Source organism: Sardina pilchardus, chromosome 12, assembly GCF_963854185.1.
Source record: "Sardina pilchardus chromosome 12, fSarPil1.1, whole genome shotgun sequence".
Lineage (NCBI taxonomy): Eukaryota > Metazoa > Chordata > Actinopteri > Clupeiformes > Clupeidae > Sardina > Sardina pilchardus.
The window spans coordinates 33,307,558-33,335,200 of record NC_085005.1 but is presented as its reverse complement, the minus strand read 5'-3'; the positions used below and the strand labels follow the sequence as shown (position 1 = coordinate 33,335,200).

At 45.1% G+C, this 27,643-nt stretch overlaps 3 protein-coding genes and 1 long non-coding RNA gene across 6 annotated transcripts in view; 2 read left to right on the top strand and 2 right to left on the bottom strand.

Annotated features, from left to right (window-relative positions):
- Positions 1-9,011, bottom strand: part of prkg3 (protein kinase cGMP-dependent 3) — a 47,201-nt gene extending 38,190 nt beyond the window's left edge. The window contains exons 1-9 of the mRNA XM_062550340.1: positions 8,996-9,011; positions 8,773-8,892; positions 7,341-7,503; positions 6,126-6,308; positions 4,807-4,852; positions 4,265-4,377; positions 3,515-3,688; positions 2,025-2,073; positions 491-656 (exon numbers count right to left, since the gene is read on the bottom strand). Of these exons, the coding sequence (XP_062406324.1) occupies positions 491-656; positions 2,025-2,073; positions 3,515-3,688; positions 4,265-4,377; positions 4,807-4,852; positions 6,126-6,308; positions 7,341-7,503; positions 8,773-8,892; positions 8,996-9,011 (1,030 nt within the window). The remainder of the gene's footprint in view (positions 1-490; positions 657-2,024; positions 2,074-3,514; positions 3,689-4,264; positions 4,378-4,806; positions 4,853-6,125; positions 6,309-7,340; positions 7,504-8,772; positions 8,893-8,995) is intronic.
- A 2,209-nt stretch (positions 9,012-11,220) lies between these two features.
- On the top strand, positions 11,221-21,189 carry LOC134097340 (interferon-induced protein 44-like). Of its 2 annotated transcripts, XR_009940909.1 has the most exons (8): positions 11,221-11,827; positions 11,916-11,967; positions 12,118-12,313; positions 14,357-14,509; positions 14,928-15,099; positions 16,043-16,143; positions 16,503-16,598; positions 16,719-16,805. XR_009940909.1 is itself a non-coding variant. In XM_062550218.1 (7 exons), exons 1-7 carry the CDS (start codon positions 11,347-11,349, stop codon positions 17,442-17,444), a joined length of 1,371 nt encoding a protein of 456 aa, XP_062406202.1. In that variant the 5' UTR covers positions 11,222-11,346; the 3' UTR covers positions 17,445-21,189. The 2 variants fall into 2 exon arrangements, 1 of the variants encoding a protein (XP_062406202.1); XM_062550218.1 differs by lacking the exons at positions 16,503-16,598; positions 16,719-16,805 and adding an exon at positions 17,229-21,189 and having other exon boundaries at positions 11,222-11,827.
- A 225-nt stretch (positions 21,190-21,414) lies between these two features.
- The window catches only part of LOC134097342 (intelectin-like), a 23,858-nt gene continuing 17,629 nt past the window's right edge, over positions 21,415-27,643 (bottom strand). The window contains exons 4-7 of the mRNA XM_062550219.1: positions 24,934-25,092; positions 24,639-24,759; positions 24,436-24,539; positions 21,415-21,633 (exon numbers count right to left, since the gene is read on the bottom strand). Coding sequence (XP_062406203.1) covers positions 21,481-21,633; positions 24,436-24,539; positions 24,639-24,759; positions 24,934-25,092 — 537 coding nt within the window. The 3' untranslated portion in view covers positions 21,415-21,480. The remainder of the gene's footprint in view (positions 21,634-24,435; positions 24,540-24,638; positions 24,760-24,933; positions 25,093-27,643) is intronic.
- LOC134097344 (uncharacterized) overlaps positions 25,924-27,643 on the top strand; it is a 6,286-nt gene continuing 4,566 nt past the window's right edge. The window contains exons 1-4 of one of the 2 annotated variants that reach the window (XR_009940911.1): positions 25,924-26,365; positions 26,658-26,744; positions 26,916-26,955; positions 27,188-27,335. This is a non-coding gene — a long non-coding RNA (uncharacterized LOC134097344). The other variant, XR_009940910.1, reaches the window with a different exon arrangement.

Here is a 27,643-nt window from a genome sequence, read left to right as displayed (position 1 = left end):
AGCGTTGAGACACAGCACAGGCACGGTGGTCTGGGGCAGCTTGTATCCGGGGCTGTGTGTGTGTGTGTGTGTGTGTGTGTGTGTGTGTGTGTGTACCGTGTTTAGGGGAGAAGGGGTCGTCTGCAGCGTTGAGACACAGCACAGGCACGGTGGTTTGGGGCAGCTTGTATCCGGGGCTGAGTGTGTGTGTGTGTGTGTGTGTGTGTGTGTGTGTGTACCGTGTACCGTGTTTAGGGGAGAAGGGGTCGTCTGCAGCGTTGAGACACAGCACAGGCACGGTGGTTTGGGGCAGCTTGTATCCGGGGCTGAGTGTGTGTGTGTGTGTGTGTGTGTGTGTGTGTGTGTGTGTGTGTGTGTGTACCGTGTTTAGGGGAGAAGGGGTCGTCTGCAGCGTTGAGACACAGCACAGGCACGGTGGTTTGGGGCAGCTTGTATCCGGGGCTGAGTGTGTGTGTGTGTGTGTGTGTGTGTGTGTGTGTGTACCGTGTACCGTGTTTAGGGGAGAAGGGGTCGTCTGCAGCGTTGAGACACAGCACAGGCACGGTGGTCTGGGGCAGCTTGTATCCGGGGCTGGCTGCCTGGTAGTAATCCACACACGACTTGTAGCCGAACATCACCGAGGTGTAGCGCTCGTCAAACTCACGGATGGAGCGCGCCTGGGACACACACACACACACACACACACACACACACACACACACACACCGTGATACATGTATATTTAAAGCACGTGTGTGTGTGTATTAGGGCTTTCACCAACTAGTCGACTAGCCAACTATTACAACAACTAGTCGGCGCGGTAGGCACTAGTCCTTTAGTCGTTAAATATGTCCCCTCTCAAGTGAAGTTATGGAGAAATGTATCTGGGTATGCCAGTCACCAGTAGACCTTCTCCAAGCGTCTTAACTCCTGGCAGTGAAGTTGTAACACAATCACCCGACAGAGATCAAGTCTCCATGGCCCAATCCCAATCTCAGGTGCTAAGTGAGTGAGTGTGTGAGGCCACATGGGCTCAGATAGGTATTTGGGATTGGGACAGCACTTCACAAGATCACATGTACCTTGGCGATGTTTACAAACAAAAGCGTTGCTAACATTTGCACCATGCACGTGTGTGTCGTGCATGCTGTTGTTTACCTTCATTTCCGGATTTTTCTATGATCTCCGCGGTAAACGTCACAACACTTTGAACTGTGGGCAATTCCCTTAGGTTAAGTCTGCACAGATGCAGACTCACGGAAAGGGCTCGGTAAGTGTGTACTCAAACCCTCACGTCCGTTGTAATTCGACATTAGGATAGCCCTAAGCCCTTACGAATTTCGTGAGAACGGGCACCAAAGTCCGTGAGTGCATGAGTCCGGACATTGGGATTGGGCCCATCTCTCCCACCTATTGTGTTTTTTAAATCATGAACCAAAATCATGGTAATGAGTAGGCCTGATGCAGGTACGCTATAGGCTAATGTTTACTAATGGCAGAGATGAGTAAAGCAGGTATGCTATAGGCTAATGTGTACTAATGGCAGCGCTGAGTAGGTCTGATGCAGGTACGCTATAGGCTAATGCTTACTAATGGCAGCGATGAGTAAAGCAGGTACGCTATAGGCTAATGTTTACTAATGGCAGAGATGAGTAATGCAGGTACGCTATAGGCTAATGTTTACTAATGGCAGCGCTGAGTAAAGCAGGTACGCTATAGGCTAATGCTTACTAATGGCCACACTGTTCTAATTGCTGTAAGTTGGCACTATTGTGGATAGAACAACCTATGAATTTCCGAGCCGTTATGTTCTTTCTGCATTACGAAAATAGAGTTTGTCGACTAGAACTGCACCCTCTGCGTCTTGCGTCTTTGTCAACTAACACATCAACTTATTAAACAAACCAGTCGTGAAATCCCTAGTGTGTGTGTGTGTGTGTGTGTGTGTGTGTTTAGAAGGCATGCTCATGTGTTTGCAAGATCAAATGCTAAATGTGCGCGTATGGGTATGAGAAGAACTGTGAGTGTGTGTGTGTGTGTTTCACCTTCAGCACATGGTCCACGTCCACCACAGCCTCCAGAATCCTCCTGTGCCTGAGGGGACCAAGAACAGAGCAGTCACACCCTGTGTGTGTGTGTGTGTGTGTGTGTGTGTGTGTGTGTGTGTGTGTGTGTGTGTGTTGAAAAAATAATATCTTTATATGTTTTGTGATTTTGACGATAACAATAATTACTCAATATCCTTTAAAATATGTAAGGGATAACGGCCGACGAGGTGACCGGTTCGATGGAAATAATGGCTAGGTGGAGGTCTAGAACTCCGGCGACGTGCGAAGCATGCCATTATTTCCATCGAACCGGTCGACCTCGAAGGCCGTTATCCCGCTTATCTCCCGTTTGTATTCATAACCTGTATATTTAGAACATAGTTTTATTCCACCGTTGCGTCCGTAAACATCGCTAAAACTGTCTTGACTGTGGGACTACTTTCCGCCACATATCAACTTTCTACTTGCAGGACAAAACTGCCGTTACTAGTTCTAAATGGATGGTTGCTATGGCCAAAAGCCAGTCGTTAGTTCTAAATGGCTGGTTGCTACGGCCAAAAGCCAGTCGTTAGTTCTATCTCTCCCGTTGTCAAGCGGGCATATCCCAGGATTCTGATTAACTTTAACTTTGAAAGATCGCTACTTTTATAGCCTACATGGCATCCAACTAGCTACAATCCACCTCCGTCATATGCTACAATGTTACTATGGTTCTGCACGTCTGTATTTCAGCTTGGATGCAACGTGACAGTTCATTTAAACTTCGCAACGAGTTTGGCGAATTAATATTCAAGTGTGATACGGGAACTACTTCAAAGGTAGCAGGTTATACGAAGTTAATGGCCACCCCATCAGCCAATCAGAGAAGAGAATTCCATTGTTGAGGGAGATAAGTAAAGATAAGAGCTACTTACAGCTCATTATTAATGAACAGCATTATTATGATCAGAATCAATAACATGATCTTTATAGGTTTTGTGATTTTGACGATCAATAACATGAGACTCTTAAAACAAATCAAGCATGACACATTTCCAATTCTGCCCCCTATTGAGATGCTAACAGTTTACAGTAGATATTTAGAGCGACCTTCAGTCACTTAACCAATTCTGCCCCCTATTGAGATGCTAACGGTTTACAGTAGATATTTAGAGCGACCTTCAGTCACTTAGCCAAGTGTACATAAGAAGAGTTCTTTGTTTATAATCACTAACTATTAAAATAGTTCATGACAAACGTTTTCATTCTCAGTGTGTGAATGAGTGTTTATTTGTTTTTTTTTAATAAAAACAATCATGCCAATTTACACATTGTTAAAACAACAATCACAATATTGTCGTAGACAATATCACATACCCTTAGTGTGTGTGTGTGTGTGCGTGTGTGTGTGTCTGTCTTGACCTCACCACCACCACTTTTCAACAGAAACGACTGAAATTTGGCAGCGATTCGGCGCAGTTGTACCATGTTTCCATGGCAACACTCACCGCTTGATGGCGCGGCACAGGTTGCCGGTGAGGTGGCGGTTGAAAAGCAGCCAGTTGATTGGCTGCTCCAGAGAGGCGCAGGACTCCAGCGTGTCCCAGCTGACCGACATGGTGAGGCCCGCCAGAAGCCCCGCCTCCTGACCTTTACGCGCCAGGTAGTTCAGCAGCAGCATCCTAACCAGAGGTCAAGGGGTCAAGAGGTCAAGAGGTCAGGTAGTTCAGCAGCAGCATCCTAACCACAGGTCAAGAGGTCAGCAGCAGCATCCTAACCAGAGGTCAAGAGGTCAAGAGGTCAGATAGTGCAGCAGCAGCATCCTAACCAGAGGTCAAGAGGTCAAGAGGTCAGATGGTGCAGCAGCAGCATCCTAACCAGAGGTCAAGAGGTCAAGAGGTCAGATGGTGCAGCAGCAGCATCCTAACCAGAGGTCAAGAGGTCAGCAGCAGCATCCTAACTAGAGGTCAAGGTCAGATAGTGCAGCAGCATCCTAACCACAGGTCAAGAGGTCAGCAGCAGCATCCTAACCAGAGGTCAAGAGGTCAAGGTCAGATAGTGCAGCAGCATCCTAACCAGAGATCAAGAGGTCAGATAGTGCAGTAGCAGCATCCTAACCAGAGGTCAAATAGTTCAGCAGCATCCTAACCAGAGGTCAAGAGGTCATGGAGACATGATAACAAGTGAGTGCAACACACACAGACACACACACACACACACCCACACACACACCCACACACACCCACAGCTCTACTCACCCTCCCAGTGACACTCCGGTTCCAAGCAGAGGGGCTTGTGGGTAAAGCTCCTTCACATGTGTCACCACCCGCTCCAGGTCTGAGGTGTCCGCCGCGCAGAACGTCAACGGGGTCTAGAGGGGACAGAGGAGAACGTGAGAGGAGAACGTGAGAGAGGAGAACGTGAGAAGGTCTGAGGAAGGAGATGAGAACGTGAGAGAGAATGTGAGCGGGTTCTACAGGGGAGAGAGGGGAACGTGAGCGAGAACGTGAGCGGGTTCTGGAGGAAAGACAGGAGAACGTGAGAGAGAACGTGAGCGGGTTCTGGAGGGGAGAGAGGGGAACGTGAGAGAGAACATGAGCGGCGTCTGAGAGAAAGATGAGTGTGGTCTGGAGGGGAGAGAGGAGAACGTGAGAGAAGGGCAACACATCATGGGAACACACACACACACACACACACACACACACACACACATCATGGGAACACACACACACACACACACACACACACCATGGGAACAGACACACACATACACACAGCATTAAGGCACCAGAACACTCACCAGCAGCTCCTCTCCTCCGAAGCCCCTGTTGTTGAAGACCACACACCTGGTACACAACACACACAGAGAATAGTCACACACACACACACACACGGTAACACAGAGCCATCACACAGAGACACACACCTGGTACACAACACACACAGAGAATAGTCACACACACACACACACACGGTAACACAGAGCCATCACACAGAGACACACACCTGGTACACAACACACACAGAGAATAGTCACACACACACACGGTAACACAGAGCCGTCACACAGAGACACACACCTGGTACACAACACACACAGAGAATAGTCACACACACACACGGTAACACAGAGCCGTCACACGGAGACACACACCTGGTACACAACACACACAGAGAATAGTCACACACACACACACACACGGTAACACAGAGCCGTCACACAGAGACACACACCTGGTACACAACACACACAGAGAATAGTCACACACACACACACACGGTAACACAGAGCCATCACACAGAGACACACACCTGGTACACAACACACAACACAACTTTGTAGGCACGCAGCCTTCCCTTGCCCCACCCCTCCTCTGCATACACATTTAACGATTGTTGAAAGATTGAAGCACGAACACGACAGGCTGAATTGCTATTGAATCCGCTTATAGCATCGTGACCACACTGCAAATCTGTTCAAAACCACTGTGTTCAAGTTAACTCTGCTAAAGTCTCATCACAACATAGTAAATTGGGGAGACTAAGGTAAGTTATGCAACCAATCTCTAAGCTAGTGTTAGAATTCGGTTTGGGTGTCGAGCTTAGCATGCTTATAGCTGCTTGTCAATTTCGACTATTGAGTTGTTTAAGTCACCGGTGAGCGTAGTAGTGAGTTGTTTAAGTCACCGGTAAGCGTAGTAGCTCAATTAGTTAGCTACAGGCAGCGTTTAAGTCACCGGTGAGTGTAGTAATAGGTTGTTGAACTCAGCGCTGAGTGTAGTAATAGGTTGTTGAGCTCAGCGCTGAGTGTAGTAATAGGTTGTTGAGCTCAGCGCTGAGAGTAGTAATAGGTTGTTGAGCTCAGCGCTGAGTGTAGTAATAGGTTGTTGAGCTCAGCGCTGAGTGTAGTAATAGGTTGTTGAGCTCAGCGCTGAGTGTAGCAATAGGCTGCTGAACTCACCGGTGAGTGTAGTAATAGGTTGTTGAACTCAGCAGTGAGAGTAGTAATAGGTTGTTGAGCTCAGCGCTGAGTAGCAATAGGCCGCTGAACTCACCGGTGAGTGGCGTGATGAGTTGTTTAAGTCAGCGCTGAGTGTAGCAATAGGCTGCTGAACTCACCGGTAGCCCCTGCGGGAGGCCTGGCTGACGGCGTGCAGCACGTAGGTCTGGCGGCTGTTCCCGGTGAGTCCCGGCAGGATGAGCACCGTGGGACGCACCGCTCCGTCAGGGTACTGCTCACACCCCGCGTTATCCACCCAGTCCAGAGAGATCTGGCCACCGTCACGCGTCTTGATCAGCTCACTGCGCACACACACACACACACATTATGGAATACTTAGTTGTAGAGGAGAAAAAATATGACACAAATAATAATAACTTTGGAAGTCGCACAATTCACATAGTATTCAGGGAGTATTTTGCATCCTCGTTAAGTGTTGTAATGGAGTCTGCAGCAGGTCTTACTTCCTGTAAGCGACGGGGGGAGGGGACACTTACTTCCTGTAGGCGACGGGGGGAGGGGACTTACTTCCTGTAGGCGACGGGGGGAGGGGACACTTACTTCCTGTAAGCGACGGGGGGAGGGGACACTTACTTCCTGTAGGCGACGGGGGGAGGGGACACTTACTTCCTGTAGGCGACGGGGGGAGGGGACTTACTTCCTGTAGGCGACGGGGGGAGGGGACTTACTTCCTGTAGGCGACGGGGGGAGGGGACTTACTTCCTGTAGGCGACGGGGGGAGGGGACACTTACTTCCTGTAAGCGACGGGGGGAGGGGACACTTACTTCCTGTAGGCGACGGGGGGAGGGGACTTACTTCCTGTAGGCGACGGGGGGAGGGGACACTTACTTCCTGTAGGCGACGGGGGGAGGACACTTACTTCCTGTAGGCGACGGGGGGAGGGGACACTTACTTCCTGTAGGCGACGGGGGGAGGGGACACTTACTTCCTGTAGGCGACGGAGGGGAGGACACTTACTTCCTGTAGGCGACGGGGGGAGGGACACTTACTTCCTGTAGGCGACGGGGGGAGGGACACTTACTTCCTGTAGGCGACGGAGGGAGGGGACTTACTTCCTGTAGGCGACGGGGGGAGGGGACACTTACTTCCTGTAGGCGACGGGGGGAGGGGACACTTACTTCCTGTAGGCGACGGGGGGAGGGGACACTTACTTCCTGTAGGCGACGGAGGGGAGGACACTTACTTCCTGTAGGCGACGGGGGGAGGGACACTTACTTCCTGTAGGCGACGGAGGGAGGGGACTTACTTCCTGTAGGCGACGGGGGGAGGGGACACTTACTTCCTGTAGGCGACGGGGGGAGGGGACACTTACTTCCTGTAGGCGACGGGGGGGCTGGACTTGATGAGGACGCGCACAAGCGTCTGCAGACGGCCCCCCCAGCACCACGGAGTCGGACGGAAGCACTCGGCCACCACCGGACAGTGCTGCTGCAGAAACACCCGGAACCCGTCACTGCACACCAGCACCGGAGTCTACACGGGGGAGATGGAGGGATGAAGAGAGAAAGATGCAGGGTGAGCAGAGGAGAGGAGGAGAGGAGGAGAGGAGAGGAGGAGATGAGAGAGGAGAGGAGGAGAGAAGGCAGATAGGAGAAGAGAAGAAAAGAGAAGAGAAGGGAACAGAGGAACATAATTCAGAATTATGAATTCATAATTCATAAAACAGAAACACAGCGATCACGCAGACATGCAGATTTCACCACCACAGCCATTACGCACACATGCAGATTTAACCATTACTGTGCCGTCCACTGATGAGATTACATGGAGATGACAGGAATGACCAGTCGGCAGGTACAGGACAAGCACACACACACACACAGACACACACACACACACAGACACACACACACACACACACACACAAAGACACACAGACACACACAAAGACACACACACAGACACACACAAAGACACACACACACACAGAGACACAGACACAGACACACACAGACACACACAAACAAGACACGCAAGAGTTAAGGGGTACTGAGGAGCAGCAGAGAGAACAGACAGACAGAACAGGAGAAGGGGGGGGGGGGGGGGGGGGGCACAGTGGCAACCCCAGAGGATGGGGGGGGGGCACAGTGGATGGGGGGGGGGGACGGGACGGACGGACAATGGCAACCCCAGATAGGAGGGGGGGGGGGGGGCCCACAATGGCAACCCCAGAGGGGAGGGGGAGGGGGGCACAGTGGATGGGGCATCCCAGGGCAGGCTAGTGAGGCTACTCTAGAGCACAGCCTGGGTCCCCTCCAGCAGGAGAGTCTGGGGCCTCCAGGGGCTCTGAAAAGGCCTTTGTGCCCCGACTGAAAGAAGTGAGCAGGAGAAAGGAGACGCTGGGCTGGGTGTGTTTGTGCCAAGAGCGCACTGGAGACGCCTGGAGCAGACAAGACACGGCCAGCCAAGCAACAGCAGGAGCAGCAGGAGCAGGAGCAGGAGGACAAGATGGAGGCCGAGGAGTGCACGTCATGGGTCACACTACACCAAATAAATAAACCATGGTTAGGGCTCTGCTTACTGACCAGAGACAGGCCAATGGTGTGCGCTATCAGTGCAGCCTCGGCGGAGGTGAGAGGATGAATGAGCGATGGGTGGATCGGAAGCACGGTGAGGTCTTAGGAGGGATAGGACAGGGGGGAAGGAAGGTCGTTTAAGGGTGTGTCGCATCTAGCGAATGGCTGAGAGTTACCGGGAGTTACCGGGAGTTACCGGGCCTCCGCTCGCAGACTAACCTGCCCCTCGCGGCCCCATAGGTAGTACAGGGCGGCGGTAACGGCGCCGATGACCACCGTGCACGGTCTGGAAATGTATTCCAGGCACGCTTTCCAGAGCTCGGACTGAGAGAGCAGCATGACTGGCAACTGGATGAACAAACAAGCGGGTCACACACACCGTTCTGTTACCCCACCACGGGGTAGCAACAGCCACCTACTGCAGCTACGAGTTGCGTTAATGTATAGTTACAGACTAGGACAATCATGTTTCCTTAATGTTAACTTAGCGTTAATCAACGTGATTTACCTTGATGTGTCTGCAATGCTTGTTCACTTGGATCCGTTTATTATTCCTTTTACTAAACAAAAAAAAACCCTGAATAACATTAGGCTACTCCTAGTGTCGAGTTAAATTAGAAGTTCAGAGGAATCAATTTTGCTATCAAACTGCTAGCTGCTACAACTTTTGTCAACCTTGAGAAAGAAAGTGCTCACACCTGTCAAAAGCTATACTACATAGTCTACTAATCATTTCACAATTAAATAAGACAGACAGGTAATATCTACATCTAGAAAGAAACACTACAAACATTGTGTCAGGTGTTAATATCAGACAGACATTGATGTCAGTCCCTCAAATAGGGAGAAACTGGACGAGAGACTCATTACGTTAAAACAGCTGGCGGTAACTTTACACCTGCCTTGAAAAGAATCATCAAAATTTGCGTTTGTAGTCGATTGGTCCTCTGTCTTCATCCAAATTCGACTCCAACTCAACGGGCATATGACTCCGAATCAATCTGAGAGTAACCTCATCGTTTTGTTTTCCGTTATAGGGACACCGAAGAGCAAACTTTGCTGAGTCCTACAGTCAATGAACAAACTTGCTGCCGGGGTACAGAATTCCGTCTCATAATCCTTCTTCCTTCTTCCGTATGACAGCCGGCAGGATGGTAAACATCCACTTACGAATACTTTAGCGCCACACGCAGGGCCGGAGTTGTACTTCGCTTCGTGTTTTTTTTTTTTTTTTTTAATTTTGGATACAAACAGAAACCCTCCAGATTCAGGCAACAGAAAATAATTGCAACAAGTAACATCCAATCCAATCCAATCCAATCCACTTTATTTATATAGCACAATTTAAGCAAACATAAGGTTTCCAAAGTGCTGTACAACACAACAATAATGGCAACAAGTAACATGCACCGTTTGAATAGAGGAAATATGTTATTATATTAAAACAAACTAGATAAAACATGTTATATTTAGCAACAACTCTGAAACACCACAGCCACACAACACTCACGACCCACACAGCTACACAAACGTGAAACATTCTCTCTCTCTCTCTCTTTCTCTCTCTCTCTCTCTCAGCAGGTGATTCCAGGTAATTACTGTACCTGCAGCACTAGGGCCGCGTTCAGACTGCAGACGAATCTGATTCATATCTGATTCCTTCTCATATCCGATTTTTAGGGCTGACTGTTCACACAGCCTTTAGCAAGTGTCCAAATCGGATATGGCTCTGTTCAGACTGGGTCACATCTCTGACAGATCTGACAGGTTGCTGTAGCAACGAAAACAAACATTTCTACCATCAGGAGGAAATACTTGCTAATTTGGTGATTAAACATAGAACAATACAACTAGGTGAGTGTTCATTGAATGCATGCATACATGTGCGCATTTGCGCGACAGAAACCGAAACTTCAGTGGCAAGCTCCGCTTCAAACTGTTGGAAGGCTATTTAATTATTTTACGGCATTTAATAGAACAATGTGGATTCTTGCAACTTCCATAGAACAGAGCAGAGACTGTTAATGCTCTATTTAGCATTGAGTATTGTCAAGTCACGTTTAATATACAGTAACATGGTCAAAAGACATAGCCGTAACGTTGCTCCACAACTCGAAATAGGTGGGCGGTCACGCACGTAGAGTCACGTCACGGACAGTCAAATCCGATCTGAGTGTTGGGAGCTGTTCAGACTGAGACGCATCTGTCCATATCCGATACGAATGCGATATGAAACTACCTCCTGATGTGGTTTGCAAAAATCGGATTTCATGTGACCTGTCACTGTTCAGACTTCAAAAGTGACATCCGATACAAATCTGAATGGGCTAAAAAATCGGATTTTGGCTGGCAGTCTGAACACAGCCTAAGAGAGATGCTCATCTGAGACCTGCTGGCTCTAGGCTCCTCCTCCTCCTGTCACTCAGCTGTATTTGCTAGATTAAGCAGCCTGATAGACAGATAAATATCTACTTTCTTTTCTTTCTTAGCTTCACATTTTTGGCTGTTCAAGTTTTCCAGACATCACCATGGCAGCCTGCCCTAAATGACTCAATGAAAATGTCTCCAAACACAATCCAGCTGCAGAAACATTGGCTGAGCTCCAGTTTCGTTTCTTTTTGCACTCACATAACTTTCGTTTCTCACTGGCAGTGGGGAGGAGTTGCTGAGGGGAATATTTACTATTGTACACTTTACGGAGAGAGCTGAGAGGGATATTTAGTCTCGTACACCTTTACCATACGGAGACAGCAGAGAGGGATATTAACTCCTGCACACCTTTACCATACGGAGAGAGCCGACATGGAGTCCACAATCTCATCAATCGTCACCAAACTGAATCTGGAAATGGAGCGACAGCTCCTTCAACTTTTGCCCAAACCTGTCAGGCTGCATCTGCTTTACCAAGCCAGCACGCATGGGTTTAATTTAAGCACTCTGAAGGATAGATTTGATAAAGTTGGGCAGTTTATCATCATCGTGTATCTGAAGAGGGGTGAAGCAAGGGGAGCTTACCTTGGTAGAGATTTGAATCAAAATAAGCATCAGAAATTGTTTCTTTTCAATCTGACATCACAACAAGCTACTTCAATCCCTAATAAATCGAAGGCTGAAGCGGACGTGGACCCATGCAAATATGGAAAGGCTTTCAAATTGAGGAAAATAGATTTTGGGGTCTGTGTGGATTTCTCCTCTGATGAAGTGTACAACACAGGCTGGGCAGAGGAGTCCATAACCAACAGGGATGGATCGCTCACAGAGGTGGAGATGTTTCGGGTTCATGGTGAGAACCGAAGGCAATACAAACATGCTGTAACTTTATCATTCTAGTCTGGTTGTTTATTTGAGTTTGTTTGTGTTTAACCGTTTAGATGTTGGAGACATTCTTCTCTATCCCTGGAGAGAGATGGTCTGGAAAGAGAGGTTGGCTACAGAATATTTCTTAAGTTTAAACACAACACACCAAACTGTTATTAAGTTTAAACACAACACACATCAAACTGTTTGCATGAACACAGTACACACTAAGTTATCTTCACAGCCTGATTGTGTTGCATCTGTCCATGTGTGCAGTACAAGAGAGGAGCTCAGGCAGAGTGTTGTGTCCCACAAGGTGTTGAGCGACTCTTTGAACAGTGCCAGGGTCCTTTTGCTGGGGCCAACAGGGGCGGGAAAGTCCAGCTTCATCAACTCCATGAGGTCTGTCATGTACAGACAAGTCATCCACCTGCCCATTATTGGTGCTGCACCGGAGGGATTCACAAAGAAGGTAATGATACCTTAATTGTACTTCCTGTATAAGGCAACAGGGAAAGGCCTTACCTTAATTTTACTTCCTGTATAAGAAGGTAACAGTGAAAGGAAACAGAGGAATGAGAAGGCGCAAACGTTCAACCATTTCCGCGTTACGTTTTCGCAAAGGGGAGGGTGGGCGAAATCCCCCTTTAAGCAGACCTAGAAAGTGACGTTACATTTGAACTGAACTGCTTGCCAACAGGCGTGTTCAAGTTCAACTCCAAATGACCTTTTGCAGCAACGAGAGCTGCCGGTGGCAGCAGGGGAGGGGATACAAACGCTGCTATGAAGTTGTACACTCTCTACTTCCCGTAGTCTAGACTTGGCTAGACTTGACCATGTGACGAATCACGAGGCACGGACCCTTGTGGATATGAGGAGGCACCTAAACACCTGCACATACGTCAGGGATGTAAAAGCCAATTAGGGCAAAGACCTGACGTCATGAAGGCAGGGTCAAGGCTCCGCTGCGCTCCGCAGTACCTCCAGAGCGGCTGCTCTGTTGCTCCGCAGCTGCCTGGCCACGCCTTGCTCCCGCGATAAGTTGAGGCCATGTGATACCGACTGCCGAGTCGAAAACACACCCATCTAGACCATCGTGGACAGATTTTTAACCACGTGCATCTTGTCCTGCGCAGTTTTTGTGCTGCGCAGCCATCTTGAACGCGCCTAATCTGACAGAGATCGATATCCCACTATGAAGTCTTTGCGACACGCCTCTTTAAGCAGACAGGAACTGTTTGAATTTTGCTTCCATAGAGATGCATTATGTTGCTCTATCTTGTCAGTAATGAAGGATCTTTGGCCTTACCTTTGTCAAGATCTCTGTGGGCCTCCCTACTTACCTCCCTACTTATGTTGGAGATGGCTAATGTCTCTATTTCAGCTGTTAATGGGTTCACTATTTGACAGTCTGGATGTATTGCTCAATTGTGAAGGTGGGGGCCTTCAAGGGCTCTCTCCTCCCTAGAGTTGATTTACTTATACGTCTTATACGTGTATGTGTATTAACTGAGAGGTCATTAGGATGGGGTTAGGGTAACTGAGAGGTCATTAGGATGGGGTTAGGGTAACTGAGAGGTCATTAGGATGGGGTTAGGGTAACTGAGAGGTCAGTAGGATGGGGTTAGGGTAACTGAGAGGTCAGTAGGATGGGGTTAACTGAGAGGTCATTAGGATGGGGTTAGGGTAACTGAGAGGTCATTAGGATGGGGTTAGGGTAACTGAGAGGTCATTAGGATGGGGTTAGGGTAACTGAGAGGTCGTTTGGATGGGGATACTGGTTAGGGTAACTGAGAGGTCAGTAGGATGGGGTTAACTGAGAGGTCAGTAGGATGGGGTTAACTGAGAGGTCAGTAGGATGGGGTTAGGGTAACTGAGAGGCCATTAGGATGGGGTTAACTGAGAGGTCAGTAGGATGGGGTTAACTGAGAGGTCAGTAGGATGGGGTTAGGGTAACTGAGAGGCCATTAGGATGGGGTTAACTGAGAGGTCAGTAGGATGGGGTTAACTGAGAGGTCAGTAGGATGGGGTTAGGGTAACTGAGAGGCCATTAGGATGGGGTTAACTGAGAGGTCAGTAGGATGGGGTTAACTGAGAGGTCAGTAGGATGGGGTTAGGGTAACTGAGAGGTCATTAGGATGGGGTTAGGGTAACTGAGAGGTCATTAGGATGGGGTTAGGGTATCTGAGAGGTCATTAGGATGGGGTTAGGGTAACTGAGAGGTCAGTAGGATGGGGTTAGGGTAACTGAGAGGTCATTAGGATGGGGTTAGGGTAACTGAGAGGTCAGTAGGATGGGGTTAGGGTAACTCTGAGTGCGTTGTTATCAGCAGCAAGGACTGCCTCCATGAGTCCGTTATCTCTCCTTTGCTGTCCCTCCCCGGCGTGTCCCCATTTTGCTTTGGATCCGTTTCCCATAGAGTTTCCATCTCTTGATATCTTAACCACCGTTACTGCCTTTGTTCCATAATGTCTGACCCTTGACCCTTGACCCTTTTGATTGTTTTCCTGCTCAGCTGAAGTCCTACCCCGTCCGAGTGGAGAGAGGTGGAACGCCCACCTCACTGACGCTGTGTGACATGCCCTCGGTGGGCGACTCAGACTCAGAGGGCCTGTCCTACTCAGACACCCTGGCTGTCCTCAACGGCCATGTCTCCGATGGATACAAGGTGCTCTGCACCTGAAATACACCAGGGAACAAACGGTGTCTAATATGCACTTAAATATATGAAAAAACAAACAGTGTTTATATCTATATAAGGAACAAATAGTGTGTATATCTAAATATACGAAGGAACAAATAGTGTGTATATCTAAATATACGAAGGAACAAATAGTGTGTATATCTAAATATACAAAGGAACAAATAGTGTGTATATCTAAATATACGAAGGAACAAATAGTGTGTATATCTAAATATACACAGGAACAAATAGTGTGTATATCTAAATATACACAGGAACAAATAGTGTGTATATCTAAATATACGAAGGAACAAATAGTGTGTATATCTAAATATACGAAGGAACAAATAGTGTGTATATCTAAATGTCTGACCAGACTGTCCCGTCTCTGTTCTGCTCCCAGTTTGGGTTTGAGAGCCCCATTAGTCCTACAGACCCGTGCTACAGAGCCGAGCCCAAGATGCGGGACCGGATCCACTGCGTGGCGTTCTGTCTGAGTGCGTCGGAGGTGACGGACTGTTCAGCGACGCAGCAGAAGACATACAGGAAGCTCCACGCAGCCATCTCTGCCCTGAGTGAGTCCCCTCCATCAGCCCTGCACTGAGACGGCACCACGTGGCCACTAGGAGGCAGTCACGCAGCAACAGACTGTTGGTTGCTGAAGGGAAACACCTTAAGGGTCTTTGCCTGTGGGCAGAAATGTCCACATGAACCGATGATCAATTTTAAAACGGGAACGTATGGGGGGATTATCAGTGTATTTTAATCACACTCTGTTCTACGGTGACTTAACTACTCATCTGGTAATGCTGCTGAACAGAGTAATTAGTCTGTTTTGCCACCTTGGATCCAGTGAAATATCTACCTCGGCAACGCCACATCATGGCTTTAGTACTGTGTTGATCTGTTCTGATTTTTAACACCCTTAAGACTAAATCCCCTCCCTGGGGATTTGAAAAACTGTTCCAAATAGACATGTGGTGCTCTGCGAGTTAATGTCCTCATGTATTAATGGCACTTTGTAACGACAATAAAAGAAAATCCTAGGATTTCAGTCCTCTCACCTGCAACAGGCCCATTCAAAAAGCCCATTCACCTTAATTTGCAAAGAGCCACTCACTAAGTGACACATTTAGTCTGACTTTTTTCCAATTTGTAGTAAAGCTACCTAACATTTTTGAACGTTCTTCTTTCTTTTATGTTGCCAACACCTTTGTTTTCAAAGTTCCGATTTCAAAAGTCTTAGCTAGATATAAGAAATATGTTTTTAGTTAGATGAAAAACTTAAAAATCTCAAAGTATAGCAGACTGCCTCAAAGTGCCTGAAAGCCTCAAAGTGCCTATTAGCTGTAGCTATAAACATGCATACATCAGATAGCTGTTTTCAGTTTGTCTATGTATACTACTAATAATAACTACTACTACTACTACTAATAATAATCATAATCATAATCTTGGTGTGATTTAGGTGTGCAGTAATGTAGGTTATCTCTAATACATTCTTGTTTCTCCTTGCAGATATTCCCCAGGTGATTCTACTCACGCACGTGGACCAAGTGTGCCATGCTGTCAAGGAGGATGTCTGCCATGTCTACACCAGCCGTATAGTACAGGAGAGGGTAAGGGTCACTGCTAATGCTATCAGCCTCATATACTAATGCTATCAGCCACATATGCTAATGCTATCAGCCTCATATACTAAGCTATCAGCCACATATGCTAATGCTATCAGCCTCATATACTAAGCTATCAACCACATATGCTAATGCTATCAGCCTCATATACTAAGCTATCAGCCACATATGCTAATGCTATCAGCCTCATATACTAAGCTATCAGCCACATATGCTAATGCTATCAGCCTCATATACTAAGCTATCAGCCACATATGCTAATGCTATCAGCCTCATATACTAATGCTATCAGCCACATATGCTAATGCTATCAGCTGCATATACTAATATGCTAATGCTATCAGCTGCACAGTACAGGAGGGGGTACAAGTCACTGCTGAAAATATGCACGCAAATGCTGGACACACTAAGGCAAACTCGGAGTCCATGGACACACTAAGGTAAACTCGGAGTCCATGAAAACAAAACATTTTAGAGAATTCATCAGGAAAAATAGCTTGAGTCTACACTAACCCAGCTATTTGCTAACCAATATCCCTGCTTTCTGTTTTTACTTACAGAATTCACCTGGGATGAACATAATGTGTGGCTTATATCTGAATAGTTGTGTGTTTGTGTGTGTGTGTGTGTGTGTGTGTGTGTGTGTGTGTGTGTGTGTGTGTGTGTGTGTGTGTGTGAAATCTGGTTTAGAATAACAATGTGCACATGGAATCTGGTTTATGTTAACCATAAACAGCTATAATATGTTCAACAATAAACCCCAGTAATCTGGTTCAGATGAACTATTATCATTAGATTGACCATGAACTGTAATCTGGTTTAGATTACAGTAAAGGTAGGGTATGATAATCACCTTTAACCATGAGCTGCTATAATCTGGTTAAAATGAACCTTGAGCATCTGTAATCTGGTTTAGATTAACCGTGAGTAGCTATAATCTGGTTGAGATTAATCTTGAGTAGCTGTAATCTGTTTTAGATTAACCGTGAGCAGTTATAATCTGGTTGAGATTACATTTGAGTAGCTGTAATCTGATTGAGATTAACCATGAGCGTGTGTAATGTGTCCAGATGCAGAAGGCTGCGGAGCTGCTTGGGATGTCTCTGTCCTGCGTGTTCCCCTTGAAGAACTACAGCTCTGAGCATGCGGTGAACTGCAACACGGACATCCTGCTGCTCACAGCGGTTCAGCACATGCAGGACGCTGTGGACGATGCTCTGGAGGACCTGGGGGACACCTCTGCAGTGGGGTGCTCTTCCTCTCGGCCTCCTCCCAGCCCAGAATAGACAATGGGTCAGAGCCCGTCTACGGAGAGCCTTGCCACCATTGTAACGACTTTTGGTTGCAGTTCCACCAGAATTCCACTGGGGGCGATCGCCTGAGTGCAGAATGAATGGGAGTCTATGGAGCTAGACGGCTAAATTTAGCTCTTTCACCCAGTTGTCGTTGAGAAATCTCAGATTTGATTGTAGTTTTCGTAAGTTCAACATGGTTATAGGTGAAAGTTGAATGAACGAGTACTTAAGTCCTTCCAATTTCTTACAGGTTGAGTTGTTGCCCATACCACGCTAGTATTCTGCTAATGAAGCTTGAGTGTATGACGTCATTTACATTTTAAAAGACGTTTTAAAGCAAATAAGTGACTCTAAAAAATCAAACACAACGCAATGCGTAATTTCTTTGCATCCCCTTTCGAAAACAACATTCAAATTAATTGACGAAAATTTATATTCTGAGAAAAGTGGATTTTGAGGGGTATTGCTCCATAGACCTCCATTCATTCTGCACTCCAAATGTGAGCGTCCTCATATGGAACCAGTGTGGAACTGCAATCATTTCAAATCCGGAAGTATAACGACAGTGGCAGTTCTCCCCTTATTAGACATTCTCTGCAATGGGTGCTCATTTGGGCTTTTATGCATCCTCCCTCCCTCCTTGGGCCTCGATCCTCACTGATCTACATAAAGAATGATGGGGCGGCAACAGTGGGATAGTCTCTAGTGTTAGTTATAGATCAGTGGGAACGCCCCTCGAGGATCGAGGAGAGATGTTGAGAGGCACCCTATGTGGCTGCATGGTTGATAACAGTCCCAGCTGCACTGTACTGTATGATTACCCATATGGAAAAGATATAGAAAAACGATTTTTATATGACAGTGAAACCATTATAAGATCCTTGCTAAATCTGTGTAACCTGAAACATATAAAACATTGTAACCTGTAAGGACTATACTGTATATGACGTTGTATGAGGAAAACGAGAAAGGGGCCACTTTCAAGAGTAAATCATACAAGTTTTGTATATAAAACACATGCTGGCAGTATACGTTTTTTCTATATCTTTCCAGCCAGTCGGCGTCGGCGTCGGGGCTAATTTTGGCCAGTTTTGGCCGACTTGACATGTAGAGTCGGCCAGTGGCCGTCGGTCTCAATTACCAATCTGATTGGTTGAGTCCTAACCCTTCGTAACATCTAGGTAGCAGAGGACTTAGTTTAAAAACTAATCATTAGCCTTACATTCAGCGATGTAAGTTTCAAACTCATTTTGATAAACCTTCCTAACATATTTTTGCTAAAACTAAGTTTCTGAACGTGTTATTTCAGGTTATTCACTTTTCGTTTACTGTGCTAATATTAGCTAGCAAGCTAGCTAGGTTAGCGGGCGAAAATTCATTTATTCCGTGCCCAAGAGAGTGTTTCGTTGGCCTCACACACAAGCAATGGCAATAAAATAATACACACTATATAATTATATTTATATCTTCTTATTGCTTAATCAGAGAAGTCCGAAAACTAGTGGCAATTGGTTCCGCGAATCCTGCATGATATCTACTCGGCTCGGCTGACTCTGAAGTAGGGTTGCCACCTGTGTCTGACCAAAATCCTGGACATTTTGGCAACCCAATCAAGCCTTTTACTTATAAGCAGCGGCGACCTTCATACATCTAACCCATGACATAAATTGCCTCACTACAGCGAAACAGATGTGTTTACTAACATTATTACTATACAATTATTATTGGCTATATATTATATTATTTTGTTTTTATAATATAATTGTAATACTATTCATCTGCTAGTGATTTGTTGAGTTAGTTGCTTTCCATAATATGTCTAATCATTATTATCTTGGCTGATTTAGTGGGCACAAGTAAAAGGTGGATTTAACGCATCATATAGAACAGGGGTGTCCAAACTTTTTGGCTCAAGGGCCACATTGGGTCTTGAAAATGAATAATATCTTATATTAGAGAGAGAGCTATATCTTATTATAGAGAGAGAGCTATATATATATATATACAGAGAGAGAGAGAGGCTATATGAATAGTAATTTTGTTTAATACGGTTATTATGATGCTGTTAAATTCATTTATAAATGGTGCACTGTTACTTTAAGACTCTTGCCGGCTCAGTGGCTCTCAAAGTTTATAAATGCTCACAGTGCAACTGCTCTTCACATTTTTCTTACGTTTCTTATACAAATTAGACATCAGTTATCAACAATGAGCTGGCGCTCTCTCTCCCTTTCGTGCACGCTAAAACGATTAATAACGTTATGAGTAACAACGCAAATTAGATTTGCTGCAATAGAGATTCCAAAGAGTATCATCTCTAACATGGTGTTTTGATATTGACATTGTAAACGTTCTCTAAGAAGAGTGTAAAGCAGTTTGCAGTAGGCTAATGTTAACCATAACGTCGTTGCTGGAAAGAAACAGCTAACAGCCAATGATAACCTAAGTGTGGCGGGCCAGATCTATGATAAACGAATGCATGCTCCGGTGTTGCAACACAGTCTCACACCCAACTCGTCGAACGAGGACGCTTGGTCAAGCCCCCTGGCGTCAATATCGGAAGCCGAACGTGCCCCTGCGTGTTCATATGCTCAATGAGAAGCGCTGCCTAATCGGCGGTCCGCATTAAAGTGCGTGGCACACGGTCCGTAGCTTGAACAACCTAGAAAAACCGGGACATTCAGTGTCCCGGAAGAATATTTTTTTCCCCTGGACAGACCATTAAAAACCGGGACAATCAGGTGAAACAGGGACAGGTGGCAACACTACTCTGAAGCCTGCAGTTATTGGTAATGTATCGCAGTTCACGCACGCGCAGAACATACAATTGGCGTCGACGTCGCCTCGGTGTGTTCAGTGGCACTTTTTTGACCGACCAGGGGAGACGAGAGCCCGATTGATAGTCCGACTGCTTTTCTGCCGATGGTCGGCCGGTCGGGTTGGTGTGTTCAGGCCTTTATTGTTTGTCTCTGCTCACCTTTAAAATTACGTTCAACAGGCACACAGCACATTCCACGCAACTAAACACCCCTGACACGACTGATTACTGATCTTCTCCCAGCTGACTTGGATTCGTTTCTCAGAGCAACGTTATTATTGTTAAATAAATGTGAGTTTTCATTGCATCGTACACGCCTTTGTCCAGTCCACCCCTTTAATTTCAGGCTACCCTAGGCCTTAACAGTGTGTCTGAGTCTGCAGTTCCGTGGAGTTGCCAAGAGGGGGCGCTCGATGACCAGTGTGTCTCTACCAGCAGTTCAGCATGTTAGCCAGAGGGGGCGCTACATGGCCAGTGTGCCTGAGTCTGCAGTTCAGCAGGCTAGCCAGAGGGGGCGCCACCACACACAGCTCGTCTCGGCTCGGCCACACTGATAGAGAATGGATTTGCTTCGCCCACTCGATTATCTGTGCCAGAATATCTGGGATTTCACTTTATATGTATTTTTTAAAATCAAACATATTTCACATTATGTCTTTTCTTACATGAAACACATTTCACATTATACATTTTGTAAATGAAATAATTTTGCATTATTTTTTTGTTTTAAATGAAACTGAATAGTCTTTCTGTCATCATTAACTCTGTGCTCGCTTCACAGTAAACTTTTACCTGTTGCACGTCGTGAGGCCTTTTACTTCAAGCAGTAAGTACCCTCATGAATCTACAGGAACACAATTCAATTTAAGTTGAATTCAATAAAAAGTTTGGTGTGCATTTTCAGTTTTATTTGTGTATCTTCATATGAATTTCATTGAAAAGTGCCCTGTTGCAAGTTCAGTCCCACCCTCACATAGTTCAGTGTTGCAAACACCACACAATCAAACCAGCTAGAGTCCTATCTATATAATGCACAATTGTGAACATTTCACCTCAGACAACAGAGTTTGATTATAATGATGGAAATTCAGGACAGAAAATCAGAAAACTAAGAAACGTATTCCACACACCCTTACCATCGATCCCATTTATTCCCATGTATTGCTTGTTTCCATCCATTGTGTTTGGCCAAGGCCATGTGTGGTCAGTTCAGCGGTAGAAGAGCAGCACTGCAGCCTCGGTGATCTGCCGAGAGGCGCTCGCGCCAACATTAGTCCCATAACCGTTCCAGTCAAAGCTGGTGAAGTCGCCACACTGACGAGGCGCTCCTTCAGGGAAATGGCCTCCACCACCAATGCAGAACTGCACAGGAGAATGAACTGCACTTACTGCACATTGCCATGACATGAAATGCACGGACACAATACTGTTAAGGCCTGAACACACCAACCCGATAATCGGGCGTCGGGCAGTCGGGGGCGGTCGGTGACTCGAGTCTGTTTGGTGTGTCCCGTGCAGTCGGCAGTTGTCGTCGGCGTCGGGGCTAATATTGGCCAGTTTTGACCGACTTGACATGTAGAGTCGGCCAGTGCAGTGTTGTGGTCACTGTTACGTGTTCAGTATTAAAATAGTGTTGTGGTCACTCTTACGTGTTCAGCATTATAATAGTGTTGTGGTCACTCTTACGTGTTCAGTATTATAATAGTGTTGTGGTCACTCTTACGTGTTCAGTATTATAATAGTGTTGTGGTCACTCTTACGTGTTCAGTATTAAAATAGTGTTGTGGTCACTCTTACGTATTCAGTATTATAATAGTGTTGTGGTCACTCTTACGTGTTCAGTAATAGTGTTGAGGTCACTCGTACGTGTTCAGTATTATAATAGTGTTGTGGTCACTCTTACGTGTTCAGTATTATAATAGTGTTGTGGTCACTCTTACGTGTTCAGTATTATAATAGTGTTGTGGTCACTCTTACGTGTTCAGTATTATAATAGTGTTGTGGTCACTCTTACCTGTTCAGTAGTGTTGTGGTCATTCTGATGTGTTCAGTATTATAATAGTGTTGTGGTCACTCTTACCTGTTCAGTATTATAATAGTGTTGTGGTCACTCTTACGTGTTCAGTATTATAATAGTGTTGTGGTCACTCTTACGTGTTCAGTGTTATAATAGTGTTGTGGTCACTCTTACGTGTTCAGTAGAATAGTGTTGTGGTCACTCTTACATGTTCAGTATTATAATAGTGTTGTGGTCACTCTTACCTGTTCAGTATTAAAATAGTGCTGTGGTCACTCTTACATGTTCAGTAGAATAGTATTGTGGTCACTCTTACGTGTTCAGTATTAGAATAGTGTTGTGGTCACTCTTACGTGTTCAGCATTATAATAGTGTTGTGGTCACTCTTACGTGTTCAGTATTATAATAGTGTTGTGGTCACTCTGACGTGTTCAGTGTTATAATAGTGTTGTGGTCACTCTTACGTGTTCAGTATTATAATAGTGTTGTGGTCACTCTTACGTGTTCAGTATTATAATAGTGTTGTGGTCACTCTTACGTGTTCAGTATTATAATAGTGTTGTGGTCACTCTTATGTGTTCATTATAATAGTGTTGTGGTCATAAACTGACGTGTTCAGTATAATAGTGTTGTGGTCACTCTTACCTGTTCAGTATTATAATAGTGTTATGGTCACTCTTACGTGTTCAGTATTATAATAGTGTTGTGGTCACTCTGACGTGTTCAGTGTTATAATAGTGTTGTGGTCATTCTGACGTGTTCAGTATTATAGTGTTGTGGTCACTCTTACCTGTTCAGTAATAGTGTTGTGGTCACTCTTACGTGTTCAGTATTATAATAGTGTTGTGGTCACTCTTACGTGTTCAGTGTTATAATAGTGTTGTGGTCACTCTTACGTGTTCAGTGTTATAATAGTGTTGTGGTCACTCTTATGTGTTCATTATAATAGTGTTGTGGTCATTCTGACGTGTTCAGTATAATAGTGTTGTGGTCACTCTTACCTGTTCAGTATTATAATAGTGTTATGGTCACTCTTACGTGTTCAGTATTATAATAGTGTTGTGGTCACTCTGACGTGTTCAGTGTTATAATAGTGTTGTGGTCATTCTGACGTGTTCAGTATAATAGTGTTGTGGTCACTCTTACCTGTTCAGTAATAGTGTTGTGGTCACTCTTACGTGTTCAGTATTATAATAGTGTTGTGGTCACTCTTACGTGTTCAGTATTATAATAGTGTTGTGGTCACTCTTACGTGTTCATTATAATAGTATTGTGGTCACTCTTACATGTTCAGTGTTATAATAGTGTTGTGGTCACTCTTACGTGTTCAGTGTTATAATAGTGTTGTGGTCACTCTTACGTGTTCAGTGTTATAATAGTGTTGTGGTCACTCTTACGTGTTCAGTATTATAATAGTGTTGTGGTCACTCTTACGTGTTCAGTATAATAGTGTTGTGGTCACTCTTACGTGTTCAGTGTTATAATAGTGTTGTGGTCACTCTTACGTGTTCAGTGTTATAATAGTGTTGTGGTCACTCTTACGTGTTCAGTGTTATAATAGTGTTGTGGTCACTCTTACATGTTCAGTATTATAATAGTGTTGTGGTCATTCTGATGTGTTCAGTAGTGTTGTGGTCACTCTGACGTGTTCAGTATTATAATAGTGTTGTGGTCACTCTTACATGTTCAGTATTATAATAGTGTTGTGGTCACTCTTACGTGTTCAGTGTTATAATAGTGTTGTGGTCACTCTTACATGTTCAGTATTATAATAGTGTTGTGGTCACTCTTACGTGTTCAGTGTTATAATAGTGTTGTGGTCACTCTTACGTGTTCAGTGTTATAATAGTGTTGTGGTCACTCTTACGTGTTCAGTGTTATAATAGTGTTGTGGTCACTCTTACGTGTTCAGTGTTATAATAGTGTTGTGGTCACTCTTACATGTTCAGTATTATAATAGTGTTGTGGTCATTCTGATGTGTTCAGTAGTGTTGTGGTCACTCTGACGTGTTCAGTATTATAATAGTGTTGTGGTCACTCTTACATGTTCAGTATTATAATAGTGTTGTGGTCACTATGACGTGTTCAGTATTATAATAGTGTTGTGGTCATTCTGATGTGTTCAGTAGTGTTGTGGTCACTCTTACGTGTTCAGTGTGGCAGGCCGTAGGCTTGACTCCAGAGCACAAGGCCATTGCTGCCCTCTCAAAGTTGAACACTCGGAAGGTGATGTAGCCAGGAATGAATAAGGCTGCAAATATACAACTGATTAACAATCCACATTGAAACATTTATCATTCTGCATTTTCATAACTTGCTGCATGAAATGTTTGTGTTTCCTTGAACGTACTTCTTGAAACTGGCCCGTAAAGGTTTCTCGTGGTGTCAGCATTTCCATAATCGTACACCACAGGGATAGATGGCCCATTATCTCCAGGGCAGAATCCACCATTATACCTCACTGGGTAGCGCTAACAAGCATGAAAAATGGAAAAGAGGCATTCAGTTCATGCTATTTTTAAACAACATAACTATTTTTATGATATTTTTGTATTATATAGTATCACATTATTTATAATATGTAATATGTTGTTAACATATTATTGTAATGTCTTCGCATGTGAGAACATTACTGTTTCATGCACCTGGTAGAGTTGATAGAGGTTTCCTCCATAGTGTGTAAGAAAGCTTGTCTGCGTGTGGTATCGTAGGATGGAAGCAAGTCTCCATTGGTTCAGTAGCCTGTTGTTGGGAACATGCCAAACAGACACATCCTCCGCCATGATGTCATAATAGCCAGGATTCTATGGAGTACACGTGAAGAACTCAAGAACAATTTCCATTTTAAACTCTCTATCCAATCAGGCCACAGGCACATGCACATACACTTGAGATCAAAAGTTTAACCTACACTAAGATCACAAAAGCTGTGAAACAAAGAAACAACATTTAGAGTTTTTTAATGATTTTATCAATGATTAAAATTATTTGTTGTTAATGTCCCTTTAGGAAAAGAAGCTATTTGTGAAAATGGAAACATTCAGGAAATGTTTTCAATATTTTGATTGCCTTAACTCATTCACTGCCATTGACGTCTTTAAACGTCAATTTAGACCCATACGTTGACTGCCACTGACGTCTTTAGACGTCAATTGAATTTTTCAATGGGGAGGGCTCATGGGTGGGCTTGGGAACGATCTGGCAGCGTTTCAGGCTTGTAAACAGACTGTACTAGCGATCCGAACCGCTAGATGGCAACAGTGCCATTTGGATGATTAGTATCTGCCTGCACAGCCTGGTCTCACAGAATTCTGTGAAATGTACACGGACCCTTAACTAAAAATCTGTGCCAGTTTCACGGATTTGCCTTAAATTCTGTGTTGGGCTCACGGAATTAATTTCTATGTATGTTAATGGCAAGCAGCATCCGTGGTCCACCCACAGATTCCTTAACTGCATCGGAATCACTACAAATCCGTGGACGGACCACAGAGGTAACAACAGTGCAATTGAATGGCTTTTATTCCCGTGGTCACCTCACGGGTTGTTTCAAAACTTGCGCTCTCCAAATTGGCGTGGTTTAAACGTGGCCTGTAGGTTTATGGTAGCCTATTGTTTAGAAAGTAAATAAACTTCACTTTATTATATTTTTGTTGTTCACTTTGGCTGATCAGACGTCAACTCGACATTAAGTTTTCTGTTATGTATTGAAGTCGTTCTGATCTGCTGGCCACCGTAGTGATTAGGAATTGCACTATTCTAGTTTTGTTATATGCCGGCCACCGTAGTTAGGAAGTTCGAGGTTGTTCCTGACTGTAATGACACACGTTCGGAAAATAGATGCATTCTGGGAAGTGATGTGTTTCAATGTAGGCTACTCGTGTTTCCTTCACTCAGACATGTGTGCTGATTCTTTTCCAATTTTGAGCAAGGATATAAAATATGAAGACTGTACTTTTTCATTAAGATTGATATTTTTGCACAATGTGTTGTGCTACGCGTAACGCGTCATTGTATGCGACGGTCTAAGGAGCAGTCCTATGCGTCCACCCACCATGCGTCCACCTGTCCACCACTGTAAGTAGAACAGTCAAACAAGCAAGGGAAATTAGGCATTTAGACGTCCACAATGATGAAGTTATGGCAAAAAAAAAAACAGAACAAAACAAATTGTCGTTGTTGACTCCGAACGCCACTGTAAACTGTAGCGGTTTAATTTACATCAATGCAAATAAATGCAAAGTAGCTTGCTCTGCTAGCTAGCTCGATTAGCTAACTCGCCCCTATTGATTTGGAGGTGTACTTTTGGCATTGCCAGATACCGTGTATGTTTATGAATGGATTTGAACTGAGTATTTTGTATTTGGAGATTATTTTTCTTTCAGAAACAAGTTGCAAGGTCAGATGTGTTGTCCTCCTACCCCCAACTTCCGGTCCTAGTCCCAGTAGGCCCTTGGTAAGGAGCTTGCATCTTGCACTGTTTTGTACTGCCTCACATTTTCACATTAGCAGCACAGCAGATTTCTATGCTATGCATATTTCATAACTAGTAGGCAAACAACTTGAAAACTTGAATGAAACAACAATGAAAGTTATAACAAGATGTTTTTGTTGGCCCACACCACAGTTGGTCTACCTGTGAGAGTACCTGAGCTACATCTCTGAAGGTGAGCACTCGTACAGAGACACTATTGAGTGCTAGTACGCAGAGGCACGGATGCACAGAAGGTTAACCCAAGCATAGATGAGTACAGAATCCACCCGACCATGTTTTTGTAGGCTTTCACCACAACAGGCCTTATGTAGGCCTACCAACATTGTCTTAATTTAAGTGTGTGTGTGTATATATTTATATATATGTGGGTGTGTGGGTGTGTGTGTGTTTTATCCTTCTCTCAGTCTCACGGTAAAATGCTGGAATACCTGAGCTACTTCCCTGAAGGTGAACACTCATACAGAGACGCTACGGAGTACTACGCAGAGGCATGGAGGTACAGTTACAAGGTCAACCCCAGCATAGATGAGTACGGACTACACCCAAGCAGAGGTGAGTGACAGTCCACCCCAGCACCCACTGAACTTTAGACGTTTGGTGGACGTGCAGATCATGTCTTTATTGCGTCCGTCATTCCAAGACCAATTCTGGACGACTGCACAATGTGCAAACTAGGTCCGCTATGTATGTCTAACTAGGTAACCTGTGTTGGACATTATACAGAGGTCTCTGGACGTCTCTTTGTTGATGACGAGGTTTTTTGTGTGTGTGTGTGTGTGTGTGTGTGTGTGTGTGTGTGTGTGTGTGTGTGTGTGTGTGTGTGTGTGTGTGTGTGTGTGTGTGTGTGTGTGTGTGTGTGT

Bases quoted from the DNA above. Each gene is read 5' to 3' on its own strand.
- LOC134097340 (XM_062550218.1), top strand. From the start codon at position 11,347: ATGGAGTCCACAATCTCATCAATCGTCACCAAACTGAATCTGGAAATG. The intron at 12,314-14,356 runs GTAATGATACCT...TTTCCTGCTCAG, and splicing joins CGGAGGGATTCACAAAGAAG to CTGAAGTCCTACCCCGTCCG. The intron at 16,144-17,228 runs GTAAGGGTCACT...TAATGTGTCCAG, and splicing joins GCCGTATAGTACAGGAGAGG to ATGCAGAAGGCTGCGGAGCT.